At 60.0% G+C, this 13,245-nt stretch overlaps 1 protein-coding gene across 2 annotated transcripts; it reads right to left on the bottom strand.

The window, feature by feature from the left end:
* Positions 1-1,834: 1,834 nt before the first annotated feature.
* Positions 1,835-11,582, bottom strand: OTX1 (orthodenticle homeobox 1). 2 transcript variants are annotated; one of them, XM_043543996.1, is made up of 5 exons: positions 11,485-11,566; positions 10,333-10,379; positions 8,527-8,754; positions 7,241-7,392; positions 1,835-3,864 (listed from the first exon to the last, which is right to left on the bottom strand). In XM_043543996.1, the coding sequence occupies exons 3-5, from the start codon at positions 8,621-8,623 to the stop codon at positions 3,106-3,108; spliced, it is 1,008 nt and encodes a 335-aa protein (XP_043399931.1). In that variant the 5' UTR covers positions 8,624-8,754; positions 10,333-10,379; positions 11,485-11,566; the 3' UTR covers positions 1,835-3,105. The 2 variants fall into 2 exon arrangements, with proteins under 2 accessions (XP_043399931.1, XP_037752009.1); XM_037896081.2 differs by lacking the exon at positions 10,333-10,379 and having other exon boundaries at positions 11,485-11,582.
* Between the last annotated feature and the right edge of the window lie 1,663 nt (positions 11,583-13,245).

Consider the following 13,245-nt stretch of genomic DNA (forward strand, 5'->3'; position numbering starts at 1 on the left):
GCACCTGGAGGGAGGGCTTGCCTGGCCCAACACGGGACAGCCTTTTTCAAAGGGGTCTGAGTGGTTCCTGTCATTTGCAAAGGGCCTCCGCGGGGGCGCTCAGCCTACCCGTGACAAAGGTGGCCTGGCAGGGGGCGGCTGCTGACAGGAGATAAGCCAAGGGCTGTCCTGGGTAATAAGCAGCCTGTTTAACTGCCTAAAGAGCCGGTCAGCTCGCGGCCCGTGTGCCGGGCGGGCTGCGGGTGGCAGGGCCAGGCTGGCCGCAGGCGAGCGCGGAGAGAGCACAGGGCGCTGCTCCAGCCAGGGAGCGCCCGGGGGCGGGCACAGCACAAGGGCGTGGGTAGGGGGAATACCGCCGGGGTGCCACGAGCACCCTGATCGGGGGTGGAGGGGGCGGAGATCAGGGGCTCATAGCTGCAGCCGGGGCTTCCCCAGGGCTGCGTGGCATTAGAAATCGAGGTGACCCTGTGCATCGCGGGACAGGATTGCTCTGCATCGGGGGACCCCGTACAAGCGGGAAGCAAACACCCCCAAAGGACTCGGGCTGTTAAAGCAAAGCAGGCGCTTTAAGCCCGCTGGGACACACACAGATTTCACCGGCGGCCAGGCTGAATTTGCAGTTCTAGGAGGCTAGGTGCAGTTTAGCGAAACACGGAGCGTTTATTGTACAACACACACCGGCCCCGAGCCCCCCAATAAATACTCCCAGGTGTCGCTCCTGGATTGAGCCCCGCCAGCATCCAGCGACCTTTACTTTTTGCATTCATGTGTATGGCTAATGTACGAGTAACAAGCGTGCTCGGGAATTTGTCCTGCCAGGGACTAAGATGAGCCAGTCGCTGCCCTTTCCTGGGTGAAAAATTCTTGAGCAGGAGGGAAAGGCGCTGAAGTTTCGTTCTGGCTCTGAAATCACTTTTCTTCCTGCCGCTGAGCCGATTTGTTAAAAGCTAGACTCCTTCTTCTCGCCTTCAGCGGGATAAGGGCCATCTACGCCCCCGGCCAGGGAGGTGCGCTTCTGAGAGATGCCGCGATGCGTTTAATTTTTATTTTGAAACAAGAAATTCGTTTCAACACACGTAGCTACGAATCGGGCAAAACGTGGTTATAAGGATCTGGAAACAAGGGGGAGGGAGGAAAGATTGGTGTCTAGATCATTGTGACAAGGGTTTTTGGGGGAGGAGATTTTTGTTTGTTTTATGCCTGTTTTGTTTTTGTTTCCTTGCAACCCTCGTGATTTTTAAGAGGGTTAAACGCATGTAAAATTTGGGCCAGCTTTGAAATCCAGCCCATCTCCGAAAATCCGGAGCAGCTAGGGCCACCCTTTCCTGGGAGATTAGAGCAACGGGTCCGTTAAAAAAAAGCAGCCCAGGATAATTTGGCAGAGCTGCAGATTTCCCGAAGGAACAAGCCAGCCCGGGCTGCGGCTGGTTTGGCCGAGCGCACCAAGCCGCGCTGAATGGGAAATCTATGGGCGATTAAGATGGGAAAACTCCGGGCCAGACTTCAGATGTTCCTGAAAGACAAACACGCTCTGGGGCCGCTGCTGGTTAGCGCTCGTGCTTTTCCAAAGCCAAACCTGGGGGCGGGTGGGGGGGGGGAAGCATTCACACCGTCTCCCCGATCTGGAGCCCACAGAAGTTTTGAGTGGAAGCCAATCCAATTATGGCCATTAAAAGGCAGCTCAGTGAAATAAAGTGCGCAGGGGCCAGCACGCCCTCCCCACGGGGTAAATAAAAATCAACCTGCCCCTGCCCTCGCATGCTCCGCGGAAATTGAAGCTCGCGGAGGCTTTTCCGAGGGGCCCCGCTACGGAAGTATGACACAGACAAGGGGCTTCATTAGTTTGTATTTATTATAGGGCTATGTAGGTAAAGGGGGAGGAGTTGCCTTACATTTCAACAGGTACGTGTTGGATCACGGCGTAATCATCAAATTTACAAATGCCTTTTCCACCGAGGGGCAAAGCGGTTAAAACCCATCGTCGAGACAGATGCGCAGGCGTGGCTGGCTAGGGCCGATGCCCTAAAGACTCACTAGACAAACCGAGGGGGCTAAAAGGGAGGGGAGGGAATTTGAGCTGCTTTTTTTTTTCCTTTTACTTTTTTTCCTCCTTTTTTTGGTCTTAAACTGGATCGGGACTGCGGATCCGCTGGACAAGCCTTTCCTTCCCCCTCTCCCGAGCCTTCCCAGCTCCCCCTCCCCACCCCTTACAGCGGGTCCCCAAACCACCATCCGAGATCGCCTGCCCTCCCCGCCTCTTCTCACTGGAGTGGGTTTGATTCGCCAGAAGAAGTACCCCCAAGGGAGGAAAGAGGCAGCGCTGGGAATCTGGACTGGCCCCGCCGGAAGATTTTTTTTTTAGGGGGGGGGGGGGGGGAGAGAAGTTTTGTTTAGTTCAATTTCCTGCGTGTTAAACTCAAGATAAAATTTCAACCCAATAACATCAACTAAAAACAATACTGGTCCCTGGAACGGACCGAATATTTACACCTTTCCTGCTGCTTGCGGCAGCGAGAGGCTGGGCAATCCCACGGCGAGAGCCCAGGGGCTCCCCACCGTCAAAAGACAGCTGTCCACAGGGTCTGCAGGGGCAGGGTGTAAAGGGGCTTCCACTCCCTGCCTTGCCCTTGACACAAGGAGTTCGAGAGTTGAGTCGTCCAGCACCTGGGGGGCTGCCGGCGGGGGGAGTCTGTGTCTCCACGGCGCCTTTCTTTTTCAATCGAGGAGGGCAGACGCCCCGAAGTCCTCTTCCGGGCTGTGTGTGTGTTTGGTGTGGAAAAAAATCAACCCACCGGACGGAATAATCCCGGGTGCGGAGAAGGAATAAATACCAGTTACTGGGGAGGGTCCAGCAGCAGATCTCAGCCAGCAGCCCTGAGCCAGGGGGCTCTTGGTCGGGGATGATGAATGAGGATGACCAGGGGCATGGAGACCCAGTCCTGCCCGGGAGAAGGAAACACACCGACGGCAGCTCCGGCGCAGGGAGCAGCGGGGCCAGCGGTGGGCGCAGGCTGGGCCAGGAGGAAGGCCATTGTTTCTCACGTAGCAAAAGGCCAGCGGGGAGCCGGGCCGGGCCGAGCCGGGCCGGGCCGAGCCGGGCGCTGCCTACAAGACCTGGAACCTCCAGGAGGCCTGGTCCTTGTAGTCCAGGCAGTCGGGGGAGTTGAAGTTGAGTTTCCAGGAGGAGGCGGCGCCCGGCTCCTTGTAGTCCAGGCAGTCGGGGGAGTTGAAGGCCAGCCCCGTGCTGCCGTAGCCCTGGTGGTGGTGATGGTGGTGGTGGTGGTGGCCGGATCCCTGGCCCAGCGGGTGGTGGTGGTGGCCGGCCATGGAGGAGGGCGCCATGGGGCTGAGCTGGTGCGGGTGGTGGTGCGAGTGCATGGGCGCCAGGTAGGAGCTGCACTCCACGCCGCCGAAGTAGGAGGAGGAGGGGGCCGCCGGGTAGCCCTGCCCGTAGCCGCCGCCCTGGCCGTAGGACATGGGGTAGGAGGCGGAGGCGGCGCCCGACACCGAGCGCTGCATGCAGGACGCGCCGCCGGGCGGCAGCGGCTCCGGCACCGACACGGCCGAGGGCGCGGCGCCCGGGGAGATGGAAGCCGGGCTCCAGATGGACGAAGCCGGGGCGCTGATGGAGGCGGCCGCCGCCGCGGGGTTGCCCAGCGCCGCCGCCGCGCTGCCCGAGGAGCTGGAGCTGGAGGAGGAGGACGAGCCGGAGCTGGAGACGGCGGGGGGCGTGAACTGGCCGCTGCTCTCCGAGCCCGAGCTCTCCCGCGCCGGGGACGGCTTCTTCTTGGCCGGCCGGCTCTTGGCCCCGCCGCCGCTCTGCTGCTGCTGCCGGCACTTGGCCCGGCGGTTCTTGAACCAGACCTGCGGGGAGAGCGAGCTGTCAGCAGCCAGCCCCCGGCACCCACTTTCCCCAGCCCCTGGCACCCAGTCCCCCCAGCACAGATAGCCAGCCCCTGACACCCAGCCCCCCCCCCCCGCACCTGTAACCAGCCCCTGGCACCCAGCCCCCCCAGCACCCATAGCCAGCCCCTGGCACCCAGCCCCCCCCCGCACCTGTAACCAGCCCCTGCACCCAGCCCCCCAGGCCCCATGGCCATCTACTGGCACCCAGCCCCCAAGCATCTGTAGCCAATCCTCAAGCATCCTAACAGCCACTTCCCCTAGAACCCATAGGTATCCCCCACCCCCCATGCACCCTGAACAGCCAGCAACACCCATTTCCCCTAGCACCGCAGCCACCCCCCAGCACCCAGCCCCCAAGCACCCTGAATAGCCACCATTACCCATAGCCAGCTGCTGGCACCCACTTCACTCAGCACCCATAGCCACTGGCACCCAGTCCCCAAGCATCCATACCCATCCACCAGCACCCATAGCCACCCACTGGAACCCCAGACAGCTCCTGGCATGCCTAGCCTTCCACCAGCCCACAGCCACTCCCTGGCACCCAGCACTATCCACCCGTACCCCGACAGCTATCAGCATTCCCAGACATTCACCAGCACAAGCTGTCCACCAGCATGCAAGACAGCCCTGGGTGCTCACAGCAATTCACTGGTGCCCAGTCCCTCCGGCACCTGCACCCGCACCCATCTGACACAAAGCCCCCGCAGCACCCATCCACACCCAACCACCCTTTAGCCATAACTCCCAGCACCCACACCCATCCACCAGCTGTGAGTCCCAGGAGCACCAACACCTACCCCAACTCCATCCCCCAGGCTCCCACACCATGCCCCACCCTGCACCCCCCAGCCATAAGACTCACACACAGGACCCATCCCCCTCCTTGCAAGGAGAGATGGGCCATTGACTGCCAGCTCCTCCACTGTCCCTGCCAACCAGCGCCTGTGCCCAGCACCCACCCCCCACCCACAAGGGAAAACAACGTTAGCGTCGAGTTTCCTCATTACCCGCAGCCCCCCTGCCATTAGCCGGCTTCCAAACGAAACCCCGCACACCACCCAGCTTCGTCACCCACCCCCGGGGCTAGCAGGGAGAGCAGACCCAGCAGTACCTGCTTCCCCCAGGGCACGGCCAGCTTCCCCCTGGCCTCCCGCAGCAGAGCAGCCAGCTCCCCACCTGCAAAGGAGACTGAAGCCCTCGGCATCCAGGACCACCCCATTATACCCCACCCATCCTGCAAGGAAGAACAAACCCATCAGCACCCAGCCTACCCATTCCCCGGCAGCTCACCTCCGCACTATCCCCAGCTCTCCCCTCCATCCTCCAGAGCCCCCCTAGCCCACAAGGCATACCGGCCCCATCAGTGCCCAGCACTCCGGCGGCCCCCAGCTCCCCGCTGGGCCCCAGCATCCTTCTTCCCCAACCAGCACCTCAACCCGTTCCCCGACGCAGCCCCCAGAGCAATGAGCTTTCATCACAGCACCTAACTCCCCCGGCCCGCGGAGAGCACGGAGTGATCAGCACCCAGCTTCGCTCCCTCCCCCCACTGTCCCCAGGAAGAGGGGCACAGCACCCAATGCTCGCAGCTGTGGGGGGGGGGGGATAGCTGGGAAGGAGGGAACACGTTCTGGGTCCTGATCAATCCAGCCCCGTTCCGCTCCACCCCAGCACAGCACCCATCTCCTCAAGGGAGAGGGGCCCAGCATCCCGCTCCCACCACCAGAACTGTCAGCTGCAGCGCCGGGCACCCCCATTAGCCCGCAGAGAAATGGGCCCAATGGGATCAGCCCCCAGCAGAGCAGCCCGGATCCCTGGCTAGGACAGCACCGAGCAGGGACATAGTGACCAGCACCCCCCCTGGTGTCCCTACCCCGCTCAGGGGCTTGGGGCACAGCAAAGGGGACCTCACTGAGCCTACCAGAAAAACCAGCCGCCCGCGAGAGAGGCGGAGCACGGCCCCCTTCCCACCCATTAGCCAGGGCAAGACTCACTCTCCCCCCCACCCCCCAGCCTGCTGGAGAGAGGCAGCCCGGCCCCACACTGCAGAGACGGGTCTGTCTGTCCGGAAGGCCTGTGGTGCGTGTCTGTCAGCTGGGAGGTGGCGGGCCCCGGAGCTGGTTTTTAAAGCACCCTCCACACCCCACCCCAAGGGCCTAGGCCCGAGGCTGCAGCCAGGAAAAAGCGCCCGGGAAAAGTCACCAGGGCCGGGCTGGCCGGCGGGCCCCTGGCGAGATGCCGGGGAGGGATGCTGCCGCTCTAGGGGGGTGTCCAGGGTGGACTGCGGCTGGATCCCCCTGGCCGGGGCTGCCCCCCGCCCCCACCTGCAGAGAGACACGGGGCCCGCGCTGCTGGGGGCGCAGGGGACAGGATTAGCCTTTATTCCGCAAATCAGGCTCCGGCGCCCAGGCTGCCGGCGTTTCCACCGATGGGACACCCTGGGCAGGCTGGCGAGCTCCTCAGCCCGTGGGGCTCCCTCCCGCGGGGCCCGATTTCCCATTGTAAAGGGGGGCGGCGCCCGTCGCCCCCGCCCTCGGGCAGGGCGCTGCGCGGCCGCGGAGCTTGAGGCCAGCGCTGGGGGGGGGGGCGTTCCCCGCCTAGTCCAGGCAGGGGCAGCGAGCGGCTGCAGGGCGCGGGAGGGGTGGCTGGGACCAGCCGGAGGGCAGAGCAGGGGGAAAGGCCTCCAAAAGCCAGGAATAAAATCGCCCCTCTGGGCCTGAACGATCCAGGCCGGCTCCTCAAACGCCCCTTGGCCGCGGCCAGCGCCGGGGGCTGCGCCTCTCCCCGCCAGAGGCGCTGAGCTTCCGCGCAAACCCAGGGGCGCGGAAGGGCGGGCGAGCCCCGTGGCTCGGCTCCCCCCGACCGCCAGCCCAGTGCGGGGCTCCAGCATTCACCCGTCCCTGCCCGCAGCAGTCAGGGAGCTGAAGCGGGTCTCAGGCTGGGGGCCCCCCAACCCGAAGCAGGGTCCGGAGGGCAGGCCGCCCTGGGAGCTGCTCGAAGGTGGGTCTGGCCGGGTCCCTGCCCCTCCGGGTGTTGGATCTAGGGCCTGAACGTGTCCTCCCAGCCCCTGGGCTGGCCACTGCCGGAGCACTTCGTCAGAGGCGGCCCGGGCGGGGGAGTGCGAGTGTGTGTGATGGGCTGGACAGTGCAGCAGGCAGGGCTCCGGCACCCGGCTTAGCAGCCCCTGCGCCCCAGCCCAGCGGTGCCCCGGCCCCCCGGCAGGCAGCGGAGGCGCGCCCAGCAAGTTCCCCCATCCCTGGTAGTTTGCACTGGGGCTCCCTCTACCCCCCCCCCCGCAGCTGCTGGCCCTGCGGCGGGAGAGACGGTACCGGACCTGGACTCTGGACTCGGGCAGGTTGATCTTCAGCGCCACCTCCTCTCGCATGAAGATGTCCGGGTAGCGGGTCTTGGCGAAGAGCGCCTCCAGCACATCGAGCTGCGAGCGGGTGAAGGTGGTGCGCTCCCGCCGCTGCTTCCGCGGGGTGGCTGCAGGACCCGGGAGAGACAGAAACAAGCGGGTTAGACACACAGACCCCCCACTCGGGTGCCCCCCACTGCAGAATCTCCCGGGCCGGGGCGCGGAGCCGGGCCCTGCAAGCCCCTTGCTACAGATCGGGGGGTCCGCAGGATTCACAGCCAACCATTCAAAGAAAAGAAACCGGTGCTAGGGAGCGGGGTCGGGAGGGAAATAAACTAATTTGGCAATTAAATACCAGTTAATATCAGAGAAACTGCCACCCCCCATCTCTCCCTCCCAGCAAAATGCACAGTCTATAGTTATACCAGTGTATTTATGTAGCGTTTCAACGCTCCCCAGAAGCCAGGCTTCCTGGCATTAGGATGGGGAACGGAGATTCCGAAAAAGATGGTTTTTAAAGAGGAGGGAAACAGGGGCGGAAATGCGAGCAAGCAAATGGGCTCCAAAAGTTAAGGCCGAAGTGAAACCGACGAGGCAAAATCCGGCGGGGAACGCAAAGCGGATTGCGAACCCCCCGACCCCTCAGTCCATACACGACACCATTGCACAGCGGCCTCCGCAAGACCCCGGAGGGGAGTTTTCAGGGTTTGTTTGTGTGATTAAATTACAATCCAGGGAAGAAAAAAATCGAGAGGGAGAATCATAACACACAAGTTAGGAACACGCCGAGCTGGGAACAGTACAGCACCTCCGTGGAGTTGGGTACGAGTTTCGTTAAATTAATTATTTTTAAAATAACAAAGTTAACTATTCGAAAGAATTTCCCACTGTTAGAAAAAACACACGAATTAAAGAGACATTTAAACTTTTCAAACTTCTTATCTGATCGTACAAAAACTAGTTGTTGGGGGAAGGAGATTTCTCTACTGGAATCCTGTTGATTCTCACCCTCCTTAACGTTGAGAGTAAAAATTACTTTAAAAAGGATCTAACGAGCAGATTTGTTCTTTTAAATCTTTTTTCAAAAGGTACCCTGGGTATTTTTGGAAAAGCACAGTCTTGGAGCGGAAGAAATATCCCATTGCTCTCTTCTTCGTTGCAAGAAGACAGGAGAAAAATGACTTCGTACAAACTTGTCCCAATTGAGCAGTGTAACCGGACTGGTAGAGGGGCAAAGGAAATTAAAGCGGTTTGATGCTCACCCGGATAGCCCACCGAGGGGTGCAGTAGGTCCATAGCAGGTCCGGTCAGCCCCAGCCCATTCATGCCATAGGGGGGCTGTTTGAGGTAAGACATCATGCTAAAAGCTGGAAAGATTTCCCCCAATTTATATATATATAAAAAAGTCTGTCTAAAATTTCTCGAAGTCACAAAATTGGTTCTTCCAGGCGATGGCAGAAAATCCGGGCGCTGGAGAGACTCCCCGCTCCCTAAAAGAAACAAACAAAAAAAGAAAACACACAAAACCAGACAAACATCAGCAGCTCTTCGGAGCGGAATCGACAAGCCAGGTTGCTTCCAGGGCATAACACAAACCGCTGGGATTCGGAGTTTTAGAGCCAGACCAGAGCGGTGCAGATCAAGCGCAAAGAAATACAATTTAAAAAACAACGATTGCAAATAATCGAAAGCCTAGGGAAGTTGGGACTATTTTTTGTGCATTAAATGAAATCGTTTGGGGCGCAAAGAGAGAGGCGCAAGCGCACAGCAGGGCAGCCTAAAAAGCCCCCTGCTCGCTGCAAAGAGGGCTTTATTTCGCTCTGCGCCAAAAAATCCTGTCGTGCAAATAAAATCGAAAGTCCCCCCCCCCCCTTTTCGTTGTCAGTTATTACGGTTTTAAAGTTTTTGCGCATGTAGAGAAGAGGGCGGCGAGGGGGGGGCAATCGATATGGCCATACCCCTCCCAAACGAAGTGAAAGAAGAAAGTACCAGAGTCGAGCTGGGGGGGGGGGGAAATAGTTTTTTAAGCAGAGTCACATTAACATACAATCGCCGTGGGGCTTGGAGGGGGGCACAATACAAGTGATGGGGGAAGATAAAGCAATTATTTAAAAAGATAATTGGATTAGAAATCAAAACGAGATACCAAAAGGGGGGACGTATAATTAATTTAAGAGCGAGCAGAAGGGGACATTTTAATTAGAAATGGCGAGTAGTTAAAAAACAAACCGATTTACAGTCACTTTGAAATTCATATTCCAGGGGGTTCCTCCCGTAGGGGTGACGGAAACAAATTTACCGAAAGGCACAACGTGTGTGTGTGTGGGGGGGGAGGGGGGGTGTTCACGGTCTCTCACTAGGGATTTTATTCTAAATAAATAAAACGAGAAATGGCCAGAGTTTCTTTCTTGCCATGCCTTGCTGGGAGCCATTACAGGGCTCTGAGAAGTGCCAACTCGGACACTTTTCCGCCCGCTTTCCTGCTAATTCTGGGTTTGGTTTTTGCTGTTCGCCAGCATTCCCCCGATGTAAAGAATTTACAGCAGGGCCGCGGAGATCCCGGGAGCTGGACTGTATTTGTTTTTGTCTCGGAGCGAGGCCTCCAGGTAAAATCCACAACCTTGATCCCGTCTCCAGACCCAGGAATCTCTCTCCGCTGTCCACAGACGCCCAAGAACCCTCATTACCCCGCGAGAAAAATTAGACGAGACAAACCAAAGAAACAAAATCCTAAATCCACCCAGCAACAGATGGCGGCGGCTCTAATCACGATTAATCACCAGCTAGAAACTTTAATTGTGTTGAGGGCCATGTTGTCTCCAGCTGAGTTTCCTGTATTTACACCAGAATGATTAAAAGGGGAGGGGGGCTGTTTGTTTTCGCTGGTAAGACTATTTCCAAATTAATTTGCATCCTCCAGGGGTGCTGGAACAATTTGTACCGTGGGGGTGCTGAGAGCCAATGCACCAAAGTGTAAACTCTGTGTCGGATGGAAAGCACTTCAAGCAGAAGCGCCCAGACACACACACCCCGCACCAGCACCTCTGTCCTCCAGCTCCCAGGCTAACCTGTTGCATTTGGACACTGGGATCCCCTCTAGTTTCGTTTTTAGTGTCTGTGTGGAAATTAAATACATCCGGTTGAGTTAGCAGCTTGGAATAAGCGAACGGCACAGATACGTTTACAAGAGGTTTCCAAAGAGGCCTATCGTTACTTCTCCATATAGTCTCTTTCCCGACACGACCGAGTCCTCACTGCAAAGTATCCTAACCCTTCAGGCCAGGGGGGGTTGAATGAGACCGACCTAGCCTCCCAGAGACCCCCCTAACTGGAAGCACCAGCGCCTCTCCATCCGAGGAAATTAAGACCACTCCGTGTAAACAGAGGCGCCCCGGCCCCAAGAGAGAGGGGGCTCGAAAGCGGATCCGTGGCTTGGAAATGGACCACTGAAGCCGGCACGTTAGGCCAGGCCAGGCCAGGCCAGGCCAACCCCGGCCCGAGAAGCCAGCGCTTTCCCCCGAGCAGATGCCGCCAGAGCGGCTCCTGGAGATGCGTCGGGCTGAGCCGGGAGTGATTTGGCCCGTGCAGTCATTATGTAAGTTTGTTTGCCAGCCCTGCAGTGTCACCATCCCAGGGAGGGGTGAGGCGAGGCGCTACAGGAGGCTACGAGCCGGGGCGGGGGCGCTCACCTCCAGCTTAAATCAAACAGCCCCGACCCCCCCCCCCCCCGCACCATCCAAGTGCGGGGCTTCGCCACCCCCGCGCGGGACCCTGCCGGGCTGCCCGGGGCGCGGGGGCTCCGCAGCGGAGTTGCAAAGTCTGGCGGGGAGAAGGGGGCAGCCCGGGCTCCCCCCACGGGGTCCCAGGCAGGGCAGAGGGGGCCGGGGCGCCGCCACTGCCCCCCCCTCCCGCCGCCGCCCCACCAGGTCCCGGGCGCGGGGCGCAGAGCGAGCAGGAGCCGGGCGCCTCCGCCCCACCTGCCCCGCAGCCCCCAGTGCAACGCCCCGAAGCGGGTCCCGGCTCCGCTCCCCGGCCAGCAGCGCCGGGACCCGGGGTTCGCAGCTGGCTCCCCCCGGCCCCGCTCTGCACTCGGGGCGGGGGCTGCGCCTCGTACTTTCTTCGGCAGCCCAGCGCTAACTTCTGGCGGCGGGAGCTGGGGGGGGGGGCGCAGACCGGGGGGGGCAGCAGGGGCAGCCCGGGACCGGACCCGGCGCGTTTACCTGGCGGCAGGAGCGGTCTGGCCCGGGCGCGCCGGTGATTGGCAATGTAGCCTGATGGAGATTGATCACCTTTCCACTGCCCTACCCTTGTATGTGCGCGCGAGGCGAGTGCGTAACCAGCCCCGGCGCCAATCCCCGGCCGCCCCGCGCCTGACTGACAGCCGCCTGGGCAATGGCAGCGCGGGATGCGGGCTACCTCTGCACGCCCCCCCCCGCTCCCCGCCCCCCCCAGCGCCCCACTCCGCCCCGGCCCCGCCGCGCGCACCGGCTCCCCCAGGGCTGGCGGCCCCGCTCTGCCCGCGGCCGGGGCGCCCCCTGCCCCCCGCCCCCGTGCGCGGCGCCCGGGCTCCGCTCGCCGCCCCAGGCAAAGCCCGTCCGAGCGCGGGGCCGTCCCAAGCCAAGCCCGGGGAGCTCCAGAGAGCCGGCGGCGGGCACAGGCCCGGGGCCGACCCCCCGCCCCCTGCACCCCGGCGGGCCTGGGGCCCGGGGCGAACTTTTGCACGTTCACTGGCTGCGTGTGCGGGTCGGGCTGTATTTGCGCGGGCAGGCGCCCGCTGACCCGGACCCCCAGCGAGAAACCCTGGACTGAGGGTCTAAAGGGGCGAGATCCCCGCACCCGGCCCCTGGGGATGGGGAGCGATTTCCTCCCAGCCCTCCCCGAGCCTGGCTTTTTTCTCTGCGACCCCCACTCAGTCTCCTAAAGTTTGCACCCCCCACCCCCAGGCTTTCGTACGCTCTTGCCTGACACACTCGTTACATGTGCGCAGACCTTTATAATCCCGACGGCGGAACGGCTGGTCTTCCCCTGGCGAGGCGCTTAAAACGGGACCTTTCCTTCCCGTTTGTGTGTGGGCAGGACCTAGGCTCGGAGACAAGGGGTCTGCGAATTGTCCTGGCCTGGGGTGGCTTTTCTCCCCCCCTTTCTGAAACATTAAAATGGCCCGTTGCTGAAAATCGGTTAAAACCTTTACTGGAAACGCGCCGATTGTTTTCACCAAACGAAGGAAGTGGCAGAAATGGCCATTGGTGACCATTAACTTTGTCTTTTCTCTCCAAACTCTAGGCCACACAATTATCCACCCATATATAGGTTTAAGTTGCACCGTCTCATAAATATTAACGAAGGGCCCTAATCCCCTCCTAAGAATTACTCCTTCTTTTTGTAGTTTACCAGGAGAATGTCTAATAGCACAAAGGGAAAGCTGAAAAGGGGTAAAAATAATAAAATGCAAAAAAAGAAAAAAAAATCGACTCGTTGCCAGCAAAATAAATTAAACGCGGCCGGGCATCAAAGTAAGTGTCTTTCCACGAGACACTTTCCTTTGGCGTCCCAATAAAATACGGTAACAGAATATCATGGATGCACACTGTTTCCTTAACTGCTTCTCAAAGGGTCCAGGAGATCTGCTTAGGACCTTTAATAAGGCTTCGGTGCGGGTCTTTTGTTGATCTCTCAAAATCAACTCCTTCTCATTGAAGTTGGAGCTGAAAGCGAGCTAATGTTCAAAGGAAGTGACCGCCGGCCCAACGAAATTACATTTTTTCGGGCGATGAGGGGACATCTAATCAAAGGGGGGCGGGGGGGCGGACGAAAGAAAAGGAGGTTTACAAGATCTTTCTATAGTCCGCAAAAGTCAGCGACACGGCCACTTCTCCGCGGAACAAAGGCGCCGCAGCCCATTCACAAAAAAAAAAAAGAGTAAAGGCCTGGCTGGGGACACCCCTCCCCACGGGGGCCTACCTTTGCCATTGTCCGCCCAG

The sequence above is a fragment of the Chelonia mydas genome, chromosome 3 (assembly GCF_015237465.2).
Source record: "Chelonia mydas isolate rCheMyd1 chromosome 3, rCheMyd1.pri.v2, whole genome shotgun sequence".
NCBI classification, from domain to species: Eukaryota; Metazoa; Chordata; order Testudines; family Cheloniidae; genus Chelonia; species Chelonia mydas.